A 23791-nucleotide genomic window follows, 5' to 3' on the forward strand; every position below is an offset into this window, starting at 1 on the left:
TTAGAAAGAGAACCCGGCCAGGTTCCCAGTATTGTAGTGTAAATTATTATGGTCACTGAGAGAGAAGCAAGAAATTTCCTTCACCTATGATGTAGAGTATCAGGAGGGCCTCTTACCTGCTGAGACATTGCACATGTTTGCAGAATTAAACAACAGTTGGCTTCAGGCAAAGTGAATGCAAGTGTGGCACAACTAGTAGCATAGGTTCGCTATTTGACCAAATGTTTCTGGACACCCCTTGGTCTGGGGCTGTTTTTCATGGTTTGGGCTAGGCTCCTTAGTTCCAGTGAAGGCAAATCTTAATGCTACACCATACAATTACATTTTAGATGATTCTGTCCTTCCCCAACAGTCTGGGGAAGGCCCTTGTCTGTTTCAGCATGACAGAGCCCCTGGGCACACAGCGAGGTCCATGTAGAAATGGTTTTTATCAAGAACGGTGTGGAAGAACTTGACTGGCAAGCAGAGAGCCCTGACCTCAACCCCATCCAACACCTTTGGGATAAATTGGAAAGCCAGGCCTAATCGCCCAATCAGTGCCCAAACTCACTAATGGTCTTCTGGCTAAACGGAAGCAAATCCCTGCAGCAATGCTTGAACATCTAGTCTAACGTGTATAGTATATGGGGCATGCCTCGCCAAGGCGTAATTATGGCCATAATTTTGGATGAGATGTTGGATGTCAGGTGTCCAAATACGTTTGGCTACATAGTGTATGAGGAAACAATGACAGGTGATAAAGAGCATAAATGCATAAAGGTGCATGATGTGTCCAAAATGTCTGCTAAATGTATGACGGAAGTATAGTAGCTTCTATACAAGACTAATAATTGGAATATTGCATTTAAATATTAAACACAGCGTAGCACAATATTTTCAATAAAGATATTGACGATTTTTTAGTTTTAAATCCAATTCTTTGTCCTTAAAAGGACTGTATTTGTAGAGTAAATATAACTCTTATTTTGAAAGTTATGTTGCGGATAAGAGCAACACCTAGTGATTGCAGTGTTAAGTGTTTACTGCAATATTATTTTCACATGGCTGAGTAGTTAACTGTTTATACCTATTAACACGTATTTCCTTTGTAATGTTCCAGCAAGACAGATTACCAGGGATTTGTTTTTATGTGTACTCTTCTGTTTGCAATCTGAATCTACTTTGTTCACCTACTGTTTAATCAGAACACTTAATGGAGCTTAAATCATATGAGTATCAACTCCTTAAAAAAAAGTAAGTGAATAAAAAATAAAATCAATACGTTTATAACCTTGAATTGCATGGTGCCTGTCTTTGCTATGTAACATCGGTGTTTATTTCACTGTCAGAGAGTGACTGGGAAGCTTAATCCTGTTCTTATCGGAAGCAACAGACCTATGCCAATGGCTAGGGCCTCTGAGGACAGGGGCAAGTGTAGGATTATCAACACGGATGATTCTAGTAAACGTGATGTCTGCAATCTCTAATCCAGGAGATAGCATGGCTAGTTTCCCCCAGGGAATTTACTTACCTGTCAATCACTAGCCTCTTTCTGTGCTCCCTTCTGTGTTACTGACATATGCATCTGTTTTGCCTTCTGTACTTACTGTACTTACAGTTTTTACCATTTTAACTTTGTTAAGTCACATTTGGCTTTGGAAAGGCACAGACCTTGATGATTAACAGACCGTCAGGTATGGAAGCTGAGAAGTTGAGTTTTTCTGCACAGAATACATACAGGCCATGTTATTTTCACCAAGAGTTAAAGGTGATTACACCGTGTGTTAATATTTAGTACCAGCAAATTGATTTACGCAGGTAATAATGATGCCTTATGAGAGGAGATGTGATAGAGGACATAAGTAACAAACAAAAGTCCTCAAAGAGGAAAGGATAACTGAAAATCCTAAGCAGGGGCTGAAATCAATTTGCTTCTTGAAGCACAGAACACCACTTGGTTAGCCGATAATGGGATTGGAGGGCTCCATTTGCAATCTGGAGATATCTATCTGGCCACCTGCACATCCCCATCTTTCCAGCATAAATTATACGTTTCGTCAATCTAAAGCAAGTTGGCAGTCCACAAATTGTGCATGTTGATATTGGATTAGGTTTATAAAGCTCCGTCTTTTCCCATTGTTATACATTATTTGATATTCTATATTTATGCATTATTATATTGTTTAACTTTTGACAATTGCTGTTCATTTTCATACATCCTTTCAGCTGATGCATTCATTGCTCAGGATTTACATATTTAATTCTGTGTATAATTCTCACTTGCTCCTGTTTTTGCTATTTGATGACCTTTGTATGTTTCAACATACAGTGAGATGCTTTGGAGGTCGAAGCTGGCCCACGTAAGAATTTAGTTAAGGGAACTCGGTGTACAGGTATATAAGCCCAGGCTTGTGGAGCTACACTTTATCTGACCCTGAAGAATACCAGGTGCTTGATACGCGTTAGACGTTGTACTGTATGTAGCCACTGTTAACAAAGTATTTTTAACATTATTACACAGTAGAGTGCTTTGAGTGGATAAACATAAGGACATGTGTTTTAGCTGTCTAAGAACTAAAACTAAAAGGAAATTCAAAAACTAATAACAAGCACTGCCGTGATAAAAATAGAGAAAAGAGAGAAAAAAGAGAAAACAGAGAAAAAACTGCGTATGAGATCCATTAACAAGGCAACTGGGGGAGCAGCAGCTGGAACAACCCAAAACTAATTAAAAAAGAAAAGAAAGAAAGAAAGAAAGAAAGAAAAAAAAAGTGTTTGCCAAGCTGCCATCGGATATAAATGGTAAAAAAATATATATAAATCAGAAAGTTATTGATGGATAGGTAGATAAATTAATGAATAAATAAATAAATAAGTAAATAGTGTTGAACTCGTAAAATGTGGCAGCTCTCTTCTCTTTCGATGCAGGCCATGACGGTGTGTATCATCGCGTGTCATGTTGTGGATGTAAGATGTGACTACTGTACTATTTGGGAAGAGTGTGATTGCATGGTATTCATATGATTCATACGACTTTATCCCACGGCAGCATTTCCAAGGAATGGGACTACATAGAAACACTGTAAAACAGTTCTGTACCCACTGATACAGGACAGAAAACAAGGTTAGGGTACACTTTCTATGTATAGTCTGTTTTATTTATTTTTTCTTTTTTTTGGTTCAGGGGCTGCTCCCTCTGACATTCACACCGGGAATTATGGGGGATATTTTTTTGTGTGTGTGTGCCAAATGGCCTCCTCTCGAAATGTCAGTTTGCATTCACAGTACAGATTTTGTCTCTCTGCAAGGTCATCCTCGGCGGAGGGTCTTATTGAGAGATGAAGAGATTCTGGGCTTTCACCAGATATCAACAGTGAGGATCGCTCTAGGGCAGTGCCGGTTAGACAATCACCACAGGGACAGACGTCCAAACAGGTTTCTATCATAACTAAGGCATTAAATGCATGCTCAGTGTTTCAGAAACCTTTAGGAAGAGGGGGAGAGGAATCATGTCTACAACCCATTCTAGTCTACCTGGTCCAATCTCTCGCTCCCGTGCGGCTGAGGAGAGAATGATTTCCCTTTTTCGCGGCTGCTGGCCTGCAGGTAATTGAGACCCGGGCAGGATGGGAGGATGTTACGGGGAGTCATTCATCTTATCTGGAGGGGACACTTGAACGGGGCAGTTCCACAAGCCAATGCCAATAAGGAAGTCTAAAGATTGTGGCCTTCCGACAGTGACAGCGCCGAGCAATCTTTACCTCTGCTCAGTGATGCCAGAAGTGCCGACACTCTTAATTGGCCCTCGTAGGATGAAGAAAGTACCCTGAATTGGATTGAATTGAAATAGTGCCGTGGATGATAACGGATGGATGGATGTAGATGAGGCTCAACAGACTAAAATAGAAATTATCTGAGGAGTAGAAGAAACGTCAGAAGTTATTTATTTATCTGTTTTCCTGTAGGTTTTACTTACAATAAATGACAAATAAGGTATGTTGGTAAAATAAATAACTTTTTTATATGGATGAATTAAAATGCATGTGAGCTAAATAAATAATCAAATAAAAAAAACTCCTCCTGTTTATGGAATGCTTCAGTACATGCATAATATAGTTTACTGTTATGCAGAAATGTGAGAGAGGAAATGATTGATTTATACACAGGGAACATCCTGGTGGAAGTGTAGTCCCAGGGAAGCTTGTTAGCATGGGTGTGGGGAGGATCTTTCTGGTCCTTTATGGAAAATAACTAAGAAGCTAAGAAGACGTCTCATGAAGATTCTCATGGCTAACTGCTGAAGCTAAGCAGCCATACCGCCCTGTACCCTTCTCATGGCTAACTGCTGAAGCTAAGCAGCCATACCACCCTGTACCCTTCTTATGGCTAACTGCTGAAGCTAAGCACCCATACTACCCTGTACCCTTCTCATGGCTATCTGCTGACACTAAGCAGCCATACCACCCTGTACCCTTCTCACGTCTAATTGCTGAAGCTGAGCAGCCATACCGCCCTGTACCCTTCTCATGGCTATCTGCTGAAGCTAAGCACCCATTCCAACCTGTACTCTTCTTATGGCTAACTGCTGAAGCTAAGCACCCATACTACCCTGTACCCTTCTCATGGCTAACTGCTGAAGCTAAGCACCCATACTACCCTGTACCCTTCTCATGGCTAACTGCTGAAGCTAAGCACCCATACTACCCTGTACCCTTCTCATGGCTATCTGCTGAAGCTAAGCACCTATACCAACCTGTACCCTTCTCATGGCTAACTGCTGAAGCTAAGCAGCCATAACACCCTGTACCCTTCAGCAGCCATACCGCCCTGTACCCTTCTCATGGCTAACTGCTGAAGCTAAGCAGCCATACCACCCTGTTCCCTTCTCATGGCTAACTGCTGAAGCTAAGGCGGGGGGGGGTTTCAGTTGTGCGGCTGAAGCTTGATATCCGTCTAACCGTGCTGCCAGCAGGAGTAATAATAAAGACCTCAGCGGGTGGGGCCAGCAGCCATTTAGCATTCAGCCCTGAGTCTGTGACTGGGAATAAGCAGTGCACTGCGCTATTCCACTCCGCGTGTCCCTGCAGAACCCCGTGTGTGTACACTTCCGCACTTCCCCCGGTCTGACTGGGGACGAAGTGAAAGGTCAGGACAGAGGACACTGGCACATGGGCTAATTACGGTGCCTGCAAAGGCCAGCATGCTAAGCGAGGAAGCGCTAGGTCGATGGCTAATTAAGTAGCATATATATATATATATATATATATATATATATATATATATATACTGTTTATTTATTTGCATGAGGTAAAACATGCAAAATGTAATATTTAGTTGTAATATTTAGAAGTATGAATTGTTTTGGTGTAGATTTTCAAACATACTTTTGCATACAGTGTGTAATTTTGTGGTCCAGTACTCCATAGGCGTATGTAAGTGGTCGGCAGTGAACTCTACTCAAATGCCACCCGGTCGTTGATGTCTGATGACTTTGGTTTGGCCTGTGTTTGTGTTGTGAGATTGAGTGAAATGGCACTAAGCAGCTCGGAAGGTGAACATTGTGCCATGGGAGTGCCACCAGCTGTGACAGATTAACTGCACCTTTGCTCGGGGCACAGCCAAAGGCCCCCCACCTGGGATTCAAACTGGCAACCTTGTTGAGCAGACACCCTGATTAAGGACCATTTGCACGACTTAAGCATTGCTGACAACTTAAGGCTAGATAAGTGATGAAGCAATTCCGTTCTACTTTAAAGCGTCTGGCTCAAGGGTACAATGACAGTGCTCCCTTGGACGGTATCAGTTGCTGCTTCTACAGCCAGATTTTCCTCCACTGTGCATCTGTGTCACACACACACACACACACGCACAGTGTGGCGTGACAGATGGGATATTTTCCTTGATGTCTGGATGATTGACGCGTCGCGCTTCCGGGCAATGTCACGAGACAATGTCACGGAACTCCCCGCGAAAGGTGCGTTTCGGTGGAACATACGAACGGGGTCGATAGCACGTTAGTCACGGTGGCCTGAGCCTGCCGTCCTCAAATGCTCCCCTCTTCATCGTCCTCGTCCTCGTCCGCGCCGGACACGTAGTCAGGGTGGCGGCGGTGGAGTGGGACACCAACGTGGAGACGTGCCAGCCGGGCCAGCTCCTTTGCATTCTGGGTACGCCGTTCCTCACCTGTCAACCTGAGGTATAATAAAGAGTTCAGGGGAAAATGGGAGAGCAGATGGCCAAGTGCAAACAAATGAGAAAATTAGGTTGGTTTCGTGCTGCGGATCCGACATTAATAAGGGGGGGGGGGGGGGGGGGTGTTAGATTCGTTGGCCGAGGAGCTTGGGAAAGAGTCCCAGTTTTATTCATTACGCTTGTTCACTGGGCCTTGGAAGACAATTTGGATTGCAACGACAAACGGTTTGACTGTTTGCAGAATCCTGTCTCTTTTATGCATTGATTTAGGAGGGACCTGCTTTCTCATTTTTTTGTGGTGAATTGCTACGCTATCCTTCGGCATTGGGCATTCCTTAAAGTAATCAATTCGTAGGGTATGGTAGCATGAAAACACAAACAATTACTTTGTATCCACAATTTCTGCCTTATTGATTTTTTTTTTCTGAAAGAGTGAGCAATCTGAAAATAAGACAATCCGATTTTTATGACTGAGTGCAGCTAGGTGTTCTCTGGATAGTAAGTTTCAGAAAATGGAGTTGCTGACAGTTTATATGGCATGCGCTCTATGTTTGGCATCAAATACACAAAAAAATGCACAGTGATTTGATTTCTGAGATGTGATTGCCAATAATGACATGGCGTGTAGGTTTTTTGATAATGAGCCCAATTGATCTTTATAAAAACAAACAAATAAATAAATAAATGAATGAATATAAGCGAGGGAGGAGTGGACAAGGCTGCTCTTCCTCATTGGCTATTGTTAGCTGTAGCCGTTCCTCTGATTTCCCAGGCCTGAACTACAGAAACACACACCTGAGGACGACTGGAAATACGCCCAGGTGTGTCTCGCTGACTTCGGACATCGGCTGCTGCGTTTTTTTTTCCGGAAGAGAGACCTCGGATTTTAGTTTGCCTTTCATCCTGCTCCCAGTCCAGCTGTGACCGCAGTCGTGCGAGTTAAGCCCAGACCATATTTTTGTGTTCCGCCATCTTCTTCTTCTTGTTGTTTTCGCCCCAAAACCCCAGACGGGGGAAATGGCCACGGGCCACTTGTGCTGTTGACTTTTTTCTTTTGTGTTTTTGTTCAGTCACTATTCCTGCATCGTTCCTGCACTTGAACCCCTGAACTTGAACATCACTGAACCCCTCGAATCATGTCAGATTTTGGTGTCGTGGTGTCACGGTCCTCTCCTCCTATACTGGACAACAAGCTAAACGCTAGCACAGGCATGGTAAAAAACTACATTTGTGACACTGACTGTAGCCTAAGGTTTTGTTTTACTCGTTTACTGTTATGCTTTTTATACATTTAGGACAGATTTAGGACAGGTTTTTAATTTATGAAATTCCTTGCCTGGTGTACTCAGTCTCTTTTTTTGTCAGCAGCAATGTCCTGTAGCAATGAAGCCAGTATTGTTTGGTCTGAGCTTCCTTGGCTTAAAGGGATATATATATATATATATATATATATATATATATGTATTCACTTCGGTATAACGCATGTTATTTTGTGGAGCTTGCCCCATTGTATTTGGATGTCATGAATACCAGCAACATCAGCTGTCCCCGTTGACCATTAACAGCAGTGCCGTTCCTCTTGGTTTTCCAGTTCCCAATTCACTCTCGTTCATTTTCGTGACCTCGCTGAAATGAATAGTTTTAAAGCACAAACTAACTACGGAGGATAATAGCTCGCCAAAAGAGAGTAAAAAGAGAACTGCTGACAGAAATTAGGCTGTTATACCGAAGCGAAACAGCCCACATTCACAGCGATGTGTCACTAGCGAGGCGATTAGCTGTAATGTACGTAAGTAAATGCTATGCTAGGTTTTGACATACTACAGATGTCCTTCCTTCTGTTCCAATCAAATAACACTCAGCTTAATTAAAACTGTGTTTCTTTCACTTAAGGAAGATTTTGAAAGCAGCAATGCAGACTGTATAAACAATAATTACACCGTTGAAAACGGTGTCCATATGTCCTCTGTTTCAGTCTAATGCAGTGCAATGATCGCACATCGCAGACAGTGAACAAGACAGTCAATGATGTGGTCTTTGAGCACATTTATCTGTACTTTTCCTATGATGTCATTAAAATGGGATAAGGGTTTGTTTTCAGAGTTCCTCACCAGCTGAATAAAATATGACTTGACCTGCTGTGATAAAACTTTTAATATTCTCTTTTGTTCGCCTCTGCTGTTTTGCTCTTTGTGATTCTCGCCTGACCAGCGGAGAAACCATGGGAACGTATTACATCTGCATTAAACATGAGGATCCAGCCCGGCTTCCTGGCAGCTGGAAATGAAATATGTGCAAGATGAAATTTTGTGGGGTGGTTTTCTTTTTTTTTCTTTTTCTTTTTTTTTAAGACAGTCTCCTTCTGATGCTAACAGATTTGGATGTCAAAACCCAACAAAGACCTAGATTACTATCTTTGTATACTGAAGAAGTAAACGAACAAACAAAACAAACAAACAAAAATTGGTCTAAAGCTCTCTGCCTCTTTCATGTGTATCCTTCTGTCTCCCAATATATTCAAAGTATTCACAGCATAAATCTTTTGGTCTTAAAAATCTTTTTTCATCTTAACTTAATATATTTTTCATGTATTTTGGTGATACACAGTCATAACGTGTAAAGATCTAAGGATAAATGTGACACTTCCTTGAATTTGCAATTCAAAGTAGCATCTGGTGACTTCAGAAGATGAGAAACAGATTACCTTGAAGGCAGTATTTCAGAGAGTGATAAAGATACCTGTGTGATCGAGGTAAAGTGAAAACAAATGCGTAACATGAGTTTCCCTCTTTCCCCTGTACATGAGTGTGGCTCAGTTATATGACTTTAGATAGACAGTGGGAACCAGTGGTGGGAAGTCTGAGGTCACTACTGAAATCTGAGGTCACTACTGATGTCTGAGGTCACTACTGAAATCTGAGGTCACTACTGATGTCTGAGGTCACTACTGAAAACTGAGGTCACTAACTGAAGTCTGAGGTCACTACTGATGTCTGAGGTCACTACTGACGTCCAGGGTGTATCATCTTCACACAAAAATACAACAATATATACTCAAACAATCAATCCTAGGTTTAAAAAAAAATTAAATAAAAAAAACATTTCAACATAATTACAGAACATAGTGTGTATACATTATCATATCTGAGAACTAAATGTGGCCAAAAGTAGGGTTGCTGAATAAAAAAACCACACAACTAAATATTGAATGCCAGTGTCACTGATCTATAAAAACAGGATTCTCTGTGTGATGACTCTCGATGCTAGTCGGAGTAGCCGGCGCGCCTTGTTTACGGTCACACCGTGAGTCCGCTCCCTCGCTGGAGTTTGTCAGTGGCGGAGGAGGAAGGGATCGATACGGCGCGTCTGCGTTCGGCCTCCTCTGTACTCGGTGTACAGGCTTGCTCTTTTAAGCACTCTGCCAATCCATCGGGCGCCACACAGCGACTGTTGTCACGGCAGCCCGCCCGCCTGTCAGTCAATCTCGGGACATTTAGCGGACCTGACTTGGGGACATGTGAAGGAAACGTGGCGGCCGGCCAGCGGGGGGTCATGCCAAGGATTTCGGCAAATCTTGAAATGAGTCATAATGTTTCAACCCATTGGCAATCTGGTCTTATTTAACAACAAAAAAAAAGAAAGTAGAAATAAGGTTTAAGTATAACTAAGATGAAAATACTTAAGATTAATTTTTTTTTTTTTTGCAGTGTTAAAGATAGTAGTGTGCCTGCATGTATGCATGTGCCTGTGCCTGTGCCTGTGTGTGTGTGTGTGTGTTCAACACATTTTTTGGTGGTAATCAGTACTATGTTTTTAATAGATTTCCTCCTGATCTCTTTCTTCAGTCTATGCCTACTTACTGTCATTCTCATGGTCTTTTACCTCTTAATTTTCTTGTTCTATTTTCTGGTACGCGTTTTGTGTCACATGGCATTAGCCTTGCAAGCCATTCCAGATCCAGATACGCCTGATGAGTTAATAACAACACTGTTTCTATAGCTTAAGTGCTTCAAGCTATCCTATAATAGGCACATTGGAAAATCAGCGCTAAATTAGTCAGGTTTCAGCACCAATTTTTTGCATACGCAAATCATTCTCTTGACCAGTGAAATCAGCAGAAATTGTAGTTTTGCTCCTCTACGTAATGCAGTTTTACCTTTACTAAATGCAGTCTTCAGCATGTGACATGTGACAGTTGAATCATGGCTACGATGTAAAAATTGCTAATTGTGTGGGGATTAGCGAGCATGTGAGAATCTTTCAGTTAGCGAGCGGCTTGCATGCTGACAGGCTGGTGTCTCTGTGGGTCTCTTGTAGGATCTTGGAGGTATGAGCCCCCAGCAGCGAAACTGGAAAGGGATCGCCATCGCCCTGCTGGTCATCTTGGTGGTCTGTTCCCTCATCACCCTGTCCGTCATCCTCCTCACACCAGGTAATCTGGAAAGAATATGGAAGTGTGAAGTATGGTATAACTCGGTAGCCATTTTGAATGTTTGTGGAAAAATATGCAGGAATACAGGATTAAAACAAGTGATTCGTTGTTTCAGTATCAAAAAGCAGTTTCACATGTATGAGTTGTGTAGGACTGTATGCCATAATTAATCTTAGTGAAAATTAAAATAAAAAATAAACTAATGTTCTTTACACTATGAATATCTAGGAGTATTAATGCACCTTTATGAATACGTTCGCCATTAAGTTGTGTTGATTATTTTTGCTGTATGATTATTTTTAATGAACTTGTTTTGACAAAACTTGTTTGGAGTAAATATGTTTTCAGAACATTGTGGAAGATTCTGATTCAATTCGAGTTTGTTTGTCTAAGAACATTCCCCAAACAGTCATGGAATATTTATTGGTTGAAGCACATTTGTAAAAGTCATGTTCGACGTACAAATTTACTGGCAACATCCCTGAATGGTTGTTTAGTTAAAAAAAAAACATTTTTTAGAAGGTGCAGATAATGTCACTTGCATTTCAGTATTTTCTTTTTCTTGGTAAAATGAGCATGATTATGCATGCAGTTCAAATTATTTCTTAAACTGAATAATACATAATGTTCTTGACTAATGAATAATGGGACATATTGCAAGGTCAGCCCTGCAATATGTCCCATGTGTCAAAATATTCTGGGGGTCATCTGTGAAACTGGGAACGTTTTTCTCAACTCCTGAAGTTATTGGAGTGTTTTGAGAACCGAAAATTGTCGGCTGAATTCCCACTGGCATTCAGAGAGATAATTTGGATAATTTGGAGATGTTCCATTCATTACTTTTTTCCTATTAACTGTCTAAAACATGCACCAGTAGTAATGTGTAAATACAGCCCTGCAAATCATGCAATTTGGGTGACCAAATCCCTTCCTTTCCAAGATTTTAACACAAATGTATTATTTTTTTTTTCCTCCAAATTTATATGATTAGTATGAAATTTACAGACAAAAGAAAAAAAGAAAAACATTAAATGTGCCATCACTATGTAGATGACCGACAATATATTATTGGACATTGTGCAATTTTACTGGCAGGAGAGAAGACACAGGTGATAAGCATTTCAAATGGCTCACCTGATAGAGATTAAGATAACCCTTGGTGCCTGTCAGACAGCACGGAATTGGCATATTCCTTACATTTTACTCCGACATTTGGAAAGAGAAGTTACTTCCTCTTGGAGCTTGCATCCTAGTAAATAATACATCACCAATGTATGTATGTGACTGAACTGTAATTGCATACACGTTGCATGTAAACATGGAGAAAATTGTGGGGAGAACAAATCTACCAATAAGAATATGTCAATCTGTGAAGTATAAATATGCATCCACTTAAGCATATCCCTGCTTCATCCCCAGCAGTTACCCCTAACTTAACCATAGTACATTAAATAAAGGCTATCCCGGCCTGTTCCTGGAGATCTACCATCGTGTAGCTTTTTACTCCAACCCTAACAAAACACACCTCATTGAGCAGCTAGAGATCTCGTTGAGCTGCTAATTAGTAGAGTCAGGTGTACCAAATTAGGGTTGAAATGAAAACCTACAGGACAGCAGACCTCCATGAACAGGGTTGGGCAGCCCCCACATTAGAGCCTAAATAATGTATATCGCCAAAAACTCACAAAATTTTCAATGCTTTGCATGATATGTCATCGCAGTCTTAATCGTGTGTCATATCATTGCACAATTGTGTACTCATGTTACGTTAAAAATATGCGTGATTGCAAATTACTGAGCCACACAAAACACACAAAATCAATGAGGGAATCTTCTGCGATTTAAAGGTCAGCGTTTACTAACTGACGCTGACAAGTTTCTGAACATTCCACAGCAAGGCTTTTGAATGGAGAGCTTCTCACACAGAGCTTGAGCTCCGGCACCTCTTCCCTCATCCTCCGTTGGTGCTTTCATGAGTAGATTGATCATGGCTGACAGACGGCCCCTTGTCTGAGTGCGCTGGGGAGATGTACCAGCACGCATGTTTTTTGAGGAACCCGGGTCCGAGCCACGTTCAATCTGCCCTCACTAAGATTTGATGGAGTCTTTGTGTGCCCCCCCCACCCCCCCCCACCACCCTTGTCTAAAGTGGGGGGTCATAATATCAATGTTTTATTCTGTGCGGCTGTAAGGTTTTCTGTTTCAATATCTGTCTAGTATCTAAATCTAAGTTCACTGTGCATTTATTAAGCCTCATCTGTTGTGTTGCCTTCACCCTAGTGCCATTGTTAATTCTATTTTTTATACCATCGACATTGTGTATTCTTTGTGTGACATGCGCACTGAGAAATCCTCTGAAATAATTGCTATGCTGAGAGTGATATATCAAATACAATGTGATGGCTGATTTGATGACTCAAGAATGACACCCTGTCAACCTAAATTCTCAATACAAAAGAACAATACAAAATGTGCCATATTTGATTTCATTTAACAAGTTTGCAGATGAAAATCACCTTGTAAATCCCAGCATTTTGTGCTGAGCACAGCAGGCTAGTCCACGTTCATCCAGGAATGGCCAGTGGGATGTGACATTCATTCCAACCCAGCACTGAAATGTCCGATTCGAACAATCAAAAATGCCGGCACCCATAAGGACACCGTTTGGCTAAGAACGAACACCACTGGCCCGCAGTCGAATCATAGCATGTTCTCGTGATACTACACGGCCCTGTGTTTGTGTTGTCTTTCACCGCCTGCTCGTGAAGTGAAGTACGATACAGAAACGCGATTACTTATCGATGCCGTCTGTTGTTTTTTTCAGCGGACGCCTCTTTGGGCAACGATACGAGGCTGGCGGTGGAGGATCTGTTTAAGCCCGACTTCGCTGTGCATGACCCCGAGGCTCGGTGGATCAATGGTAAGTGTCTTAGCCTTGCGGCATAAATTTTCCATGCGCACTCACGGGTTTCTTCTCAAAGAGGGTGTCCCACCCCCCCCCCCCATACTGAGGACTCTCAAATTAGATTTCCCGTAGAAGTGAAAGGGCAGAGTGCATGTTCCTTCCGGTACGGTTTTGACTCAATCAAATGGATCGCTTTTTTTGTCATTTGTGACCCTTTCCCAACATCGAAGGAGCATATTGCGGTAATGCATATAGTGCATTACCAGTGGAAAATTCCAACCGTGAAGGTTAAGTTTGTGCTTGATGCTTTTAGCTCAAATTTTTTAAAAAAAATTTAAAAATTGTTTTCTCATTTTAGGTTTTAGGTCACTAATGAATTTTATAAATTGGCGATCACCCGTGAAGCATGCGTACTGTGTGTATATTGTTCAGAAAGAGGCTGCTGTACGCTGATAAGTTGTAATTCTAAATGAAGCTTCAGCTACACTGGCAGCACTGGTAATCTTCTTATTTTGGCTCTAATTAAGAAGAGACCTTTATTGAAGGGTTGGTTCCTATTCAGTGTGTAAATCCAACAGACGACAAATGCCAACGCACTAACGCCCAGCATCGATAATTTCAATAGCAGAAAAAGACCGAGGTGTAGTTTTGTTGAGCCTCTTGATAATATCTTGTTTTTACGGCGGCCATTTTGTAACCCTTTATCATTGTCAAAAGAAAAAAAATACTGGATGAAGAGATGAACCATATATTTTTTTTGCATTTGTGAGGGTGTTTTGTCCATGTTCATGTAGCCTGCTTTGCTAAACGAAATGAAAGTTAATCTAGCTATGTTCTTGATGAGGTAGCGTTAGTGCATTGCTACGTTCAGTGTCAAATCAACTCTCACAGAGTACATATGGTCCCTGTTGGATTCGTACAGTATGTACTCTGTTAGAGCTGAATTAACACTGGACATTTTACTGCGCATTGTTTTTAGACTGTGTGGTTTGTAGTGAACTTGCAGCAGATTGTGGGGCAAACTGTTTTAAAAGACTGACTCCTTGAAAGATGACATAGGTGGATGATGGCATTCGCAAAATTAAGAGGCACGTGGATCCCTTCATGACCATTTAAGGAATTTAATGGCTGTAATAATTATGCTAATGTTCTCTGCTGACTCGCTGATTGCCCTCTGCGATGCTGTCCTGATGTTACTCGTGCTGTTGTCGCAGTTCGCTCATAAACTTAACTTTTGTCTTGTGGAGTTTGGAGGCCCAAGGAACTGCAGTAGCTTCCTTTCCATCAATAAGTCAGAGCCCTGTGACACTTTCCACTGTCTACCACTACGTATAGATGTTTCAGATATGAAGACACCCTCAGCTTAGATATGAAAAGCAATTATTAAGTGCAGCCTGGCCTAGGCTGTAGTTAGAGTGTGGTTCTGCCACTAGGGACAGAGCGCTGAGAAATGAGTTTTGGGTCAGGAGAGGTAAAGTAAGTAAAGGAAAGAAACAGGGAGAGAGAGACAGAATCGGGGTGGGGATGGAAGAAAGAAACATTGATTTTTAGAGACGTGGATGGATGAGTAGAGGCTTGCTGTTTATTAGCAGATAGATCCTAGGTTTTTAACAGGAAGGGGGGGGGGGGGGATGTGACCCTGGGGGTCATGAAGGTACTGTAGGTCCATGGCCAGAAATGACATGCAATGAGTATACATCGATTTAAGGAAACATTTCAAAATATAAAAACCTTATTTTAAATGTAGCCCTTTTTTATTTTATGATGGGTGTCACCTGGTTACCTTTGGGCCTGGGTGGTGGTGGTGGGGGGGGGGGGGGTTCTGATCGAAAGATGAAAGCCCCTAGATACATGCACTAAGCAGACAGATGACATGACTGCCATGAAAGATTGATAGATGGTTTTTCCCCATGTCACTCACCTGTCAGAACATGGATAGAATAATTAGTAAGCGGTTATTTTGTTTAGACACAAATGAGAATCCTACACTCTCAAGTAATTTATGGTGTCTTTTTTACTTAGTCAGTTGAGATCACTGCATGAAAAATTGAGTTTCTGGGAGATATCATACCTGTTCAATTTCAGTGAAATTTGGGGGTGTGTTGGTCCTGAGTGGTAGTATCCCCATGTCAACGTGTGTTTCCAGAAATCTCTGCACACTCCCAAACCACATCTGTGATTGGAGATTTCTGAACTCTGATATTTATGATTAATTCATGGACACTGCCCACACTGAAGTTTCACAGTGTATCCTGCGATATGGACGGCCATGTCTGGTAATTTGTGGCAAGTGTTTGGAAAAGAACACCTCCATGTACAAAATTCAGACATAGAACTGTGCTTTTCGACATTGACACACAGCAGGAAATGTGTCTGTTTTTGGATTTGTGTCCGCCCTTGTCATGCAGTGGATGTTTTTAACACAGTCTTGAGTGATCAGCTGATCTTTTCCAGACTTGGCAGCAACCTTTGTGTTTTTAAATGGCTGCCCACAATATCAGCACTTTCAAATGAGTACAGACATTGAAAGAATTAAAAAAAAAAAAAGAACAGCTCCTTGTGTTATGTCAAACCATACATAACAGAGTTTACATGACCCTACTGGAGTAAGAGGTCTCTGAAAATGCTTCTGTGAAGCCCTGCAGTATGAACTCCTCTTCAGCAAAACCCCCTGAGTCTGCAGCTTTCACTGAAACCAACGTCTGGGTCTCTGAGTTGCTTTCCCTTGGACTTACACGCTGTTGAATTCTTCCTCGCGAGCGTTTGAGTGAACCGATTAATTACCCCTGCGGGCCTACAGTCCATTAAATTGACAAGCCCCACAGCACCTCAGCCCATTAGACAGTTCACTTCTGATAGACTGTGAGAGCCTCATCACCTGAAAGCATGTCTGGCTTTTTACTCAGGGCTTCGGATTCTGGTCTGAGATCAGAAGAACAATAGCCAAGAGGAAAGGGTAGTGAAGTGAAGAGACCTTATGCGCGCTGGACTCATTATCCATCTTAGCAATCAGTGCGGTGATTAGTTATTCAGAAAATGGAATCCTCCACAGGGCTAAAGGCTCTTGGTCAGATTTGACGTAAAGTGCTGATGTTACACAACTGGGAGCGAGTCTTCCCTACTCTAATTGGACAAGGTGAGAGACAGGTTAGTATGCGAGATATAAGAACAGACATTTTACTTTTGGGGGGGCGGTGGGTAGGGGGGTGGGGGGGGTTGAGTAACACTAAATATGTGAAAATATACTTCGATAATAATGCACGAAATGCACCACTTTCACCGCAACAAAATGATGACAAATAAAAGTCATGCATATATCACAGTGCTTACAGTAAAATGATAATGCAAAATGTAAACATAATTAAATACTCTGCAATTTACGGTGCACTTTCCATGGCCACCCACGCCTTAGTATGTGTCACCTGCTTTTCAGCATAAGCTCGCTGCTTTCCATGCACATCACGCCCTGAATCTTTACTAGCAAGGCGCCGTGGAGAAATAAAAATTTACTGCACATAAAGGTGTCAAACAGCTTCTGCTTTGAGGCCGAACATAATTATTCTTTAAGGCCGAGAAAACGAGGAGGAAAGGGGGCAGGAAGAGGAACATTTTCAAACTGCTGCGAAACACTGCGACCACTGGCAGCCATTTTAGTTTACCCAGCATGCATTGCCGCTTGCATCACATCCTGTCCCTACACATTGCTGCGTTTCCTCCATGCTCCTGTACCTCGTACATTGTCAGAGTGGCCAATGACATTGTGATGTCTGAACAGATTGAATGAAGCCCACCTTTTCATAATCATGATAACAGCCAGCAACCTTGTCAGCTGTGTGTCATGACTGGTACTGTTACCTGCTGTTGATCTGTTATGTAGTGATGCAATGGTTATTAATGATCTGTGTTATCATTCTCAGAATTTCTAAGCTGTTTTTCAATACAGGCCTCATCAGTATCAAATAGTAATAAACCGTTGTTATGATACAGGAATATCAAGTAGCATTTGAACAGTAGTTAAAGAATAGAGTAGGTGATTATAACACATTATGCATGCAAACATGGGGAAACAAATGTATTTGTGTTTCTTCTCTTTGATAAATGCGTCATTTGAAGTCATTAAAAAAGTAATTACTACGTTATAGATCTTTTTCACCATACTGCCCTGTACGTGTAATGCTTGCCAGACTGGTTTGTGTGAGTGTGTGTGAGTGTGTGAGGGAGTTTAAGAGTGATTGCATGAGTGAGTTTGTGAGTTTTTGTGAGTTGAGCATGCTTACGTGAGAAAACATGATAAACCAGCTCTTATATTGAGGCTGAGTATGTGTGTGTGTGTGTGCATGTGCATGTGTGTGTGTGTGTGTGTTTGTGTGTGTGCATGTGTGTGAGTGTGTGTGTGTGCATATGTGTGTGTGCGCGTGTGTGTGTGTACGTGTACATGCATATGTGTGTACGTGTGTGTTTCTGAAGAAGAATGGCTAAGGTGCTCAGTGGTGGTGCCAGGCGCTCCAGCGGTGGGCGAATCCAGCAGTTGGTCTGGCACACGATCTGAATTCACGCGGGTGGGTTCCGTGGGCAGTCTGCGCTCGGCTGCGGGAGCTCTGGGGGGGGGGGGTAAGTCATTAGCGAAGGTGAGAACTTGGCCCGTACGCTCATTATGACCATCGCCGCGGATTCTCCGGAAGGGATTAGAGAGAGATGGCGGACAGCGCGACAGCAGAGCTCCCCGGCACCGCCCCCCCCTCGGCGTGCATCGTTACCAAATACGGCGCCTCGTGAGCCGGCAAATCCCTGTCCTTAAGGAGCAGAGTGCTGGACGCGGTGAAAGGAATATGCGTAAAAAGGGACAGTGTGTGTGTGTGTTGTGTGTGTGTGCGTATGTGTGTGTACCGTATGCGTGCCTGTGCGTGCGTGCGTGGATGTGTGTTTGTGTGTGTGTGTGTGTGTGTGTGTGTGTGCACCATTGCTTGAATAATTTTTTTAGTTTTCGGTGGTTTTCAGAGGAGTACCACTATGACATGGGCCTTGAAGCGTTGTGATTGGCCAGTCCGGTGGTGAGATTTGAAGTGTGAGAGCCACCGCCTCAGACAGGCTCAGGACTTCAATGCAACTTCAATGCAAAAAATGTTGTTGTCTTCTTGTTGGTGCCTCATTATGCTGGGACACAGATCTAATCGTGAAGGAGATTTGCAGCTGTTTCATCAAGGGTCTCCCGGCATAAGGAGCTTGCGCTGTTTGCCACAGCTGATTAACTGCCTAATAAGGGCTATTGAAATTGTTCCCTTTAGTTGTTCAGGAGAAGTCCATTGAATTGTTCGAGATCAAAGTCCAAAACTGCTGCCTATACATGTCAAGGACCATACCAAAGAGGCAAATAAAAACCGGGACCGCACATTTTTAGCATTTTTATCCGTTTTATTATTCCAATGCTTTTTTTTCTCCTCTGGGTTAATTATATATGACATGCCCTACTTACTTTCTTTAATTAACGTCAGGGACTTGGGCAGCGTCTTTTCCCCGTTTCCTGTAGGACCGGCAGAAAGGAAGTCGGGAGCAGACGAACGTTTGAGAACGTAATGGGATTGTTTCGCGCGGTCGTTTCCCCGAGCAACGGCCTTCGGCGGCGGGAGAAGCAATCTGTTTACGCTCTCCTCAATGACAAATAAAGAGATCTGAGTACGCTGCGTCGCATCGCATGATCTCTCCACCAGGGGAATAAAAAATAAAAGCAGAGCCGCTTCTGTCCCAGCTGTGCTACGCTGCCCTTTTTGCTGTAAGTGTGCGATGGAATGCACCTGCAGCCGCACGAATTATGGGATGGACTTAGTAACGGATCATAGTAACGAGGACGTTGGGGTGGGTAGGGGGGTTGCATGTGGTTTTCAGGCTAATATCAGGACAGATCTGAGATTCATTTGCTTTTGGCATTTTTCTGCCTAGAAATTCCTCCCAGACAACTTTATATAAATAAATGTAATGTAATGTAAGATGATAGTGACCCCACACCACTCCTTGACGTGCGCTCCTGGTCTCAACCGTCCACTATGGCGAGGAGTACACCTTTAAGCACCTGGGCTGATTAGTTAACAGCTCAGGCGCGTGTGTGCGCTCTCAACTGGGAGGTGTTGCCAAGATTAAACCCCTGCTTCTAACCCGTCGGATCGCTGCGCTCCTCCAGAATTCAGCCGAAGGCCAATTCGGGCTGCGCCGAGACCGCTCCGTCCCGGGTTCTTGGAACCGTTTATGTCACGCGCCGTGTGACACCCCTGGGAGGAAGATGCCACAGTCCAGCCACATGGAGAGAGAGAGAGAGAGAGGGCCTCAACCCAAAAAACAAACAAAGGACCGTACACAACAAACTAAAACAAAAGCTAAAGAAAACAAGACCCAGTGAGAGCGTTTCAGCTCTGGCGCTGCCGGCCAACTTTTCAGCTGCCAGCTTTTCAGCAACATTTTCGTTCTCTTTGTCTTCTGTGCTCCAACAAACAGTCTCCAAGTTAACCAAGTCTCTCTCTCTCTCTCTCCCTCTCTCTCTCCCTCTCTCTCTCTCTCTCTCCCTCTCTCTCTCCCCCTCTCTCTCTCTCTCTCTCTCTCTCTCGCTGTGTGTTCCCAGTCTTGGCCCCATACTGTTGGAGAGGAGCACTTTAAGCACCTGCTCTATACACCAGTAGTCCTTGCCCGGACAAATCCGCTTCTCCTTCTGATCAAAATGCCACCAATAATAATAATTTGAAAAAATCTTTCAGATGCTTCTGAGTTTCTGCCATTAAGTATCGTCTGTTTGCTTCACTCAGCCGTGCCTATTTATTCCAACACATACTGTAGTTATTCCTCCAGGTAAACCACCAGGATTGATTTCAATACAGCCATGCCAGATGAGGAGTGTTGATTTGTTTCCAGACCACACTGTCCTCATCTATTTTGTGAAAGAGTTACAGGTTAAATATCATAATCAAGAGCCATGACGATACCCCACCCTATTATATTTAGTTCCGAAATGATTCAGATATGAGGAATGTGTCAGGTGCATGCTTTTTTGTATCCATGTCTGATTTTACAGTAAAAGAAAGACAGACAAAGAGAGAGTGAGAAAGAGAGAATCAGAGGGAGAGAGAGGGAGATAGGCAGAGAGAGAGAGAGATTGAGAGAGAGAAACGGACAGAGTGAGGGAAGGAGAGTGAGAGAGACGGAGAGGGAGAGCGAGAGAGGAGCAGAAAGAGAGGGGGTGTGAGCCTGTGGAGATGTTGTCATCCGAGTATCGCAAACGAAAATGACTTTTTCTGCGCCATGTTGACTTTTCTTATTAGCTTTCGGAATGATAAGGCGCCACACGCCAGGCTGACCCGGCTGAAGGCCGTAGCTGCAGCCAACGTCCCATCGATTTCATTATCCCGCAGGAACACCTGCCGTCCGTACTGTATGTGCGATCTCCCTCCCAAATTTAAAATGCGCCCATCTCACTGCTCACCCATAGCCCCCCCCCCCCGCCCCCCCACGCCTCTGCCCTCGGTCCCACTCCTAAAACACAACAGCCAACGTCCCATCGATTTTATTATCCTGCAAGAACACCTGCCGTCATACTGTATGTGGATCTCCCTCCCAATTTAAAAATGCGCCATCTCACTGCTCACCCTCCTAACCCCCCCCCCCCGCCCTGTCCCCGGCCCACTCCTAAAACACAACAGGCTGAGTCCCTCATCGCTGGCTGATATCATGACGGTGATAACTGCCGCTGTTTTAATTTGGCGGGTCTCAGCCGATCTCTAGGCCTCGTTTTCACCGCGGCCGCGGCATCCCCATGACGACGATCGCGCTTACGCCTTCGCCGCTGCGCGAGGCGCGTTTGTTTCTGCCGTTTATCGCCGCGCGGCTGCAGGCGCGGCCTAATCAAGCGGAGCCCTAGCGACCCTGGCCGCTCGTTTGGCCCTCCACCTGTTTGCGTGGCGCTGTAGAAGGAAGGAGGACAGTGATGTATCGCACAGGAACACCGGGATGGCGGGTTTTTCGCTCGCTAGCTCAGTGGCGGTAACAGCCGCTAGTCGAGGCCCGTCTTTTTCCGAGAGGCTTGCCCTCCTGACGGTGCTCTGAACGTTCACGATGCGTGAGGTGAGAAGGGCGACCTCCTGCACGAACTCTGGGAGGTCTTTAAACTCCGTCCAACAGCTTAATCCGCTAATAATTAACGGGTAATCTGCAAGAGTTTTACTTTTTTTTAATAACAATGCTTAAATTTTGTATTAAGCACATATAAAATTGTTGCATTACATTTTTTTATACTTAAAATATCAATGTCAGGTGTTTAACCTGACAGGAAATTCATTTTCAAATAATTATGTGATTGAACTTTGAAAAAAATTGAAGGGAAATATTTTAGCCTGAGCAATAGTTCCATATGCTTTTTGAGCTTTGCTGATAAGGAACTGAGTGACCATCAATATGTATTCTACCAGCAGCGTAACTGAAAATGCTTAGTGTACAATTTGTTGTTAAATAAGCTAAGATATCTCCAGTGTCCTTTTCAAATGGACACCTCGAAGGGATTCATGTTCAGTTTCTTTCATAAAACCAGAAAAGTTTGCTCATATTTTTCAGGCTTCCAAAGTGATCCGAAGAAATAGCTTGCCTGAGAAAACCTGACCATTGTCACATATTGTATTTTATTTTTGCCCTATTGACATTTTACTTTATCCCAAGGCACTGCTGCTTCCCCAGGGTACATACTCTAGCAGAACATTGGTGGCAGCTTCCGCACACCAGTACAAGGATTACTGCTGAATTGCACTCCAACTCACAATGAGTTGTTGCACACTGTTGCATTGTGAAAAGTGTGAAAAATATATATATACAACACGGCTCCATTTATTCCATTTTCCACTGCCAGGGAAACTTAAAGAAACAGAGAGAGGTTACATATGAATCTCTGTCTAAAGTTAAATGTAACTGTAAATGTAATATTGGTTATATTTCTTGGAAGCAGCAACACAAAGTTTCCCATCTGTTCATCAAGGTGCTGAAACTACAGGGAGGACCCTCCTCGAAAGTGTAATCTATGCTGTGCTGAATCTATGTGCGGTTTTTCTTAATCGTATAAAAAGGATCCAGTGGAAATGCACTCTGTTCAATGCAGAGACAAAAAACAAAACAAAACGTGAAGCATCAACTTGTTCCATAGCATGTGCGGGAGAGGGATCCATGCAAGGGCGACTTTGACAGACGGATTAGAGACCAGATCCTGACAGAAGCTTCCGGCATCCTACACTCCTGCTTCTGGAATGACACAGCGTCAGCATTCTTTTGCCATTTCACAAAAATAAAATAAATAAATAAATAAATAAATAAATAAATAAACGTGGGTGTAGTATGACAACAGAAGTAAAAACCCAGGAGGTCACATCTTTCACATGCAAGTGAGACCTGCCATGAAGCAGCATACTGTAGGTGGCGTGCTTTGCATTGTGTGTTTCTGTGCAGGGAGTGCTTGCGCTTGTTCGTACTCCCGAAATGACAGTTGGGCAAAGTGGGGAACGAGCATTAAAAATATCCTTCGACTTTTTCTCAGCTAACAATTTACTTTGTTCGCGAACTCCGGCAGGATCAAAAAAAGTCAGAAAAAAAATCAATGAATATAATTGTGTGGACATTGCGTATGAGCGTGCCTCCGGTCACATTGACTGATGTTGACTGAATCCAGGCGCACACGATGAAATGAGGCCTCGTCTTTGAAATCAATAATTGCCGCGGCAGTGGGAAAAAAGAGCTGAATCATCTGGGGGGCACTTGTGTTTTTCACCACCTACAGTATCTCCTCACGCTTTTAACACTGTGATTCTTATCCGGAATCAGATGGGCGTGACTCCTAATGTCTTCACGCGTTTGGGACCGGCTCAAGGACCTAATTAAAGTGGTTCTGCGAAGCATGTAACCGCCACCTGCCTGTCTAAATTGTCGGGATACATGTCCCGGTGGAACAATTAAAACCCTCAAGATCTTAAGAGTTGAGACGCCGGTCCTGCCAGAATCAAACTATCAGATGTAGTGTCGGGTGGAACTGCAAAGGCTTGCCTGCCAATTTGGAGCGACCAATCAGGAGCGAAAGTCCAATCCATTGGTGCAACTTACTCTGTCTATTTAAGGTTGCACTGACTACCATGTGTGTCCTACTGTACCTAGCACATGCAGCCAGTTGGTGCTTCTATCTACCCGCGGAGCTGTATGCTCATGTCACTGGAGGGCTGCACTTAGCTTGCCTCAGGAGTTGCTAATGCATGATGGGATATGCAGTTCCA

At 43.2% G+C, this 23791-nt stretch overlaps 1 protein-coding gene across 2 annotated transcripts in view; it reads left to right on the forward strand.

Moving 5' to 3' along the window:
* LOC135251768 (inactive dipeptidyl peptidase 10-like) overlaps window positions 1–23791 on the forward strand; it is a 114053-nt gene that overhangs the window by 48524 nt on the left and 41738 nt on the right. For both annotated transcript variants that reach the window (XM_064329522.1, XM_064329524.1), the window contains exons 2-3: window positions 10489–10603; window positions 13428–13523. In XM_064329522.1, coding sequence (XP_064185592.1) covers window positions 10489–10603; window positions 13428–13523 — 211 coding nt within the window. The remainder of the gene's footprint in view (window positions 1–10488; window positions 10604–13427; window positions 13524–23791) is intronic.

The sequence above is a fragment of the Anguilla rostrata genome, chromosome 3, assembly GCF_018555375.3.
Source record: "Anguilla rostrata isolate EN2019 chromosome 3, ASM1855537v3, whole genome shotgun sequence".
In the NCBI taxonomy this organism is placed as follows: Eukaryota; Metazoa; Chordata; class Actinopteri; order Anguilliformes; family Anguillidae; genus Anguilla; species Anguilla rostrata.